Here is a 1,903-nt window from a genome sequence, read left to right on the forward strand (position 1 = left end):
GGTTCCATGTTTTCATGTTGGAAATAATTGAGAGAATAATCATTGGAACCAATAACGATTAGATATATGGATTTGGATAAGTGATGTTTTAGCTTATCTTTACTCTGAAAATGTTTCGGAAGGTCTTTCATCACAGTTGAGGTGAAATACTCAATTTGTTTGTCGAATGACAAACATTCTCCCTTCAAGAAAAAAATAACACAATAAACAATTATAAATTTTCAAGATGAATAATAGTATGCCGAAAATATTTTGTTTCTCCTCTTACATATTTCGTGTCGTTCAAGATTCCACATGCACTAGATGCATAATTGACCCCTGCAGACACCCAAGTATGGAGGTGAAAATGGTAAACCCAACTTAATAGCTACATAATCCAAATACAAAAATAGTTAGAATAATTCCAGAAACCATAATGTTGCTTTGAAATTGTAGTGGATGTGATGGTGACAATTATAGTTTTTATAAGTTTTAATCAACCCTACTTATATGAAAAGTTACCCGAGTAGATTTTAATGTCAAACTTACCAATGATGTCTGCGAATGTTTTGCCATTGGTATACCTGCCAGTGGATTTATTATTGAAGTCTATGCCGTAGGGAGCTACATTTGCCTTAGCTAGTGTTTTAAGATTGTTATTATTTCCAGCATCTAAACCTGAATCCCCAAACACATATAATGCTGGAACATGGCTCTTTGCACCATTGACATTGGCAAAGAAAGCTTGATAGGCTATAAAGGAAATAACCCAGAAAGCTTTGTAACTTGTCATTTCTTTTTATTTAGTTATTTGAAGATAATGAATGTTATTAAAATAAAGTACAATGAATTTATAATGTAAATTTTTTACCTCTCATAGTTGGAAACAAGTTTGGAAACAAATATGGAAAACGTAAGAAACACCGCACTTTCTTTGAAAAAGAATGATAGACAACGTCGTACAACTATATTAATTTTATTATTTTCCACTTTCTCTTTTTTTTTTAAAAGAAAATGTCAAAGTTAAAATGAGAGAACTTTTTTTTTTCTTTACGGGCATCGCAATAACTTTATGATTAATGACCCAATTTGAGCATCTTTGGTAATTTCTAAAATAAATAAAGACACTTCGGTGAATAACTTTGTAAAGAAAATAAGGGTATTTTAGTAATTTTAAAATAAAAAAAAAATCACTCTCAATAGGTTATGCATTTTTAAATTATTAAAATTATAAGAGATAATAATAATTTTGGCATATTTCACAAATAAAATATTCTACAAGATAAAAAGTTATCAAGTATTTATTTTGAAAAAATTAAAATCTCACAAGATAATCAATTTATTAAGTATAAGATAAGAGGGTTACCTATTGTTATGAGATTTCAAAATTGGTATATTCCTTATCAAAATACTCTCATATCTAACTATAATAGACCCTCTTACCTCTAGTTGAAATCAAACCAAAACACACCATAAAGTAACATAGTAGTAAGGTTGGAGTTAGAATCATCCTTGTGAAGTAAAGTTTGCATTAGCGCCCCACATTGGCGACCACGCGTTGTACTCCTTCTCAACTGTGTGTCTTGCTTTGCAACTTACCTTTGTCCAGTGCCAATGCCTGACACGCGTCCATAACATGTGACTTTACTTGCTGATTCCAACGTCGTGTCTGATATACCCCTCTCATTTTTTATGCACGTACATATTATTTTGTTTCCTTTTTTATTTTAATAACAAGAATAATAATGAATAGTAAATAAAAATAGAATAATAATCATAAATAATAATAATCTTAATGAATGATGTTTATTCTATAATTAGTAGAAAATGTGTTTTAGGAAGAATAGGTACCCTTAGTAACTTTGCTATCTGTCATCCCGGTTTCTTGTCCAGCCTGCACAATTGTGACAATAAAAACTCAAAC

The 1,903-nt window shown here is 30.2% G+C and overlaps 1 protein-coding gene across 1 annotated transcript; it reads right to left on the minus strand.

The window, feature by feature from the left end:
• Nucleotides 1-299: 299 nt before the first annotated feature.
• On the minus strand, nt 300-1,666 carry LOC109336955 (GDSL esterase/lipase At2g03980-like). The gene is made up of 3 exons (XM_019573801.1): nt 1,579-1,666; nt 529-732; nt 300-367 (listed from the first exon to the last, which is right to left on the minus strand). Exons 1-3 carry the CDS (start codon nt 1,664-1,666, stop codon nt 300-302), a joined length of 360 nt encoding a protein of 119 aa, XP_019429346.1.
• Between the last annotated feature and the right edge of the window lie 237 nt (nt 1,667-1,903).

This window comes from Lupinus angustifolius, unplaced genomic scaffold (genome assembly GCF_001865875.1).
Source record: "Lupinus angustifolius cultivar Tanjil unplaced genomic scaffold, LupAngTanjil_v1.0 Scaffold_1_510, whole genome shotgun sequence".
Lineage (NCBI taxonomy): Eukaryota > Viridiplantae > Streptophyta > Magnoliopsida > Fabales > Fabaceae > Lupinus > Lupinus angustifolius.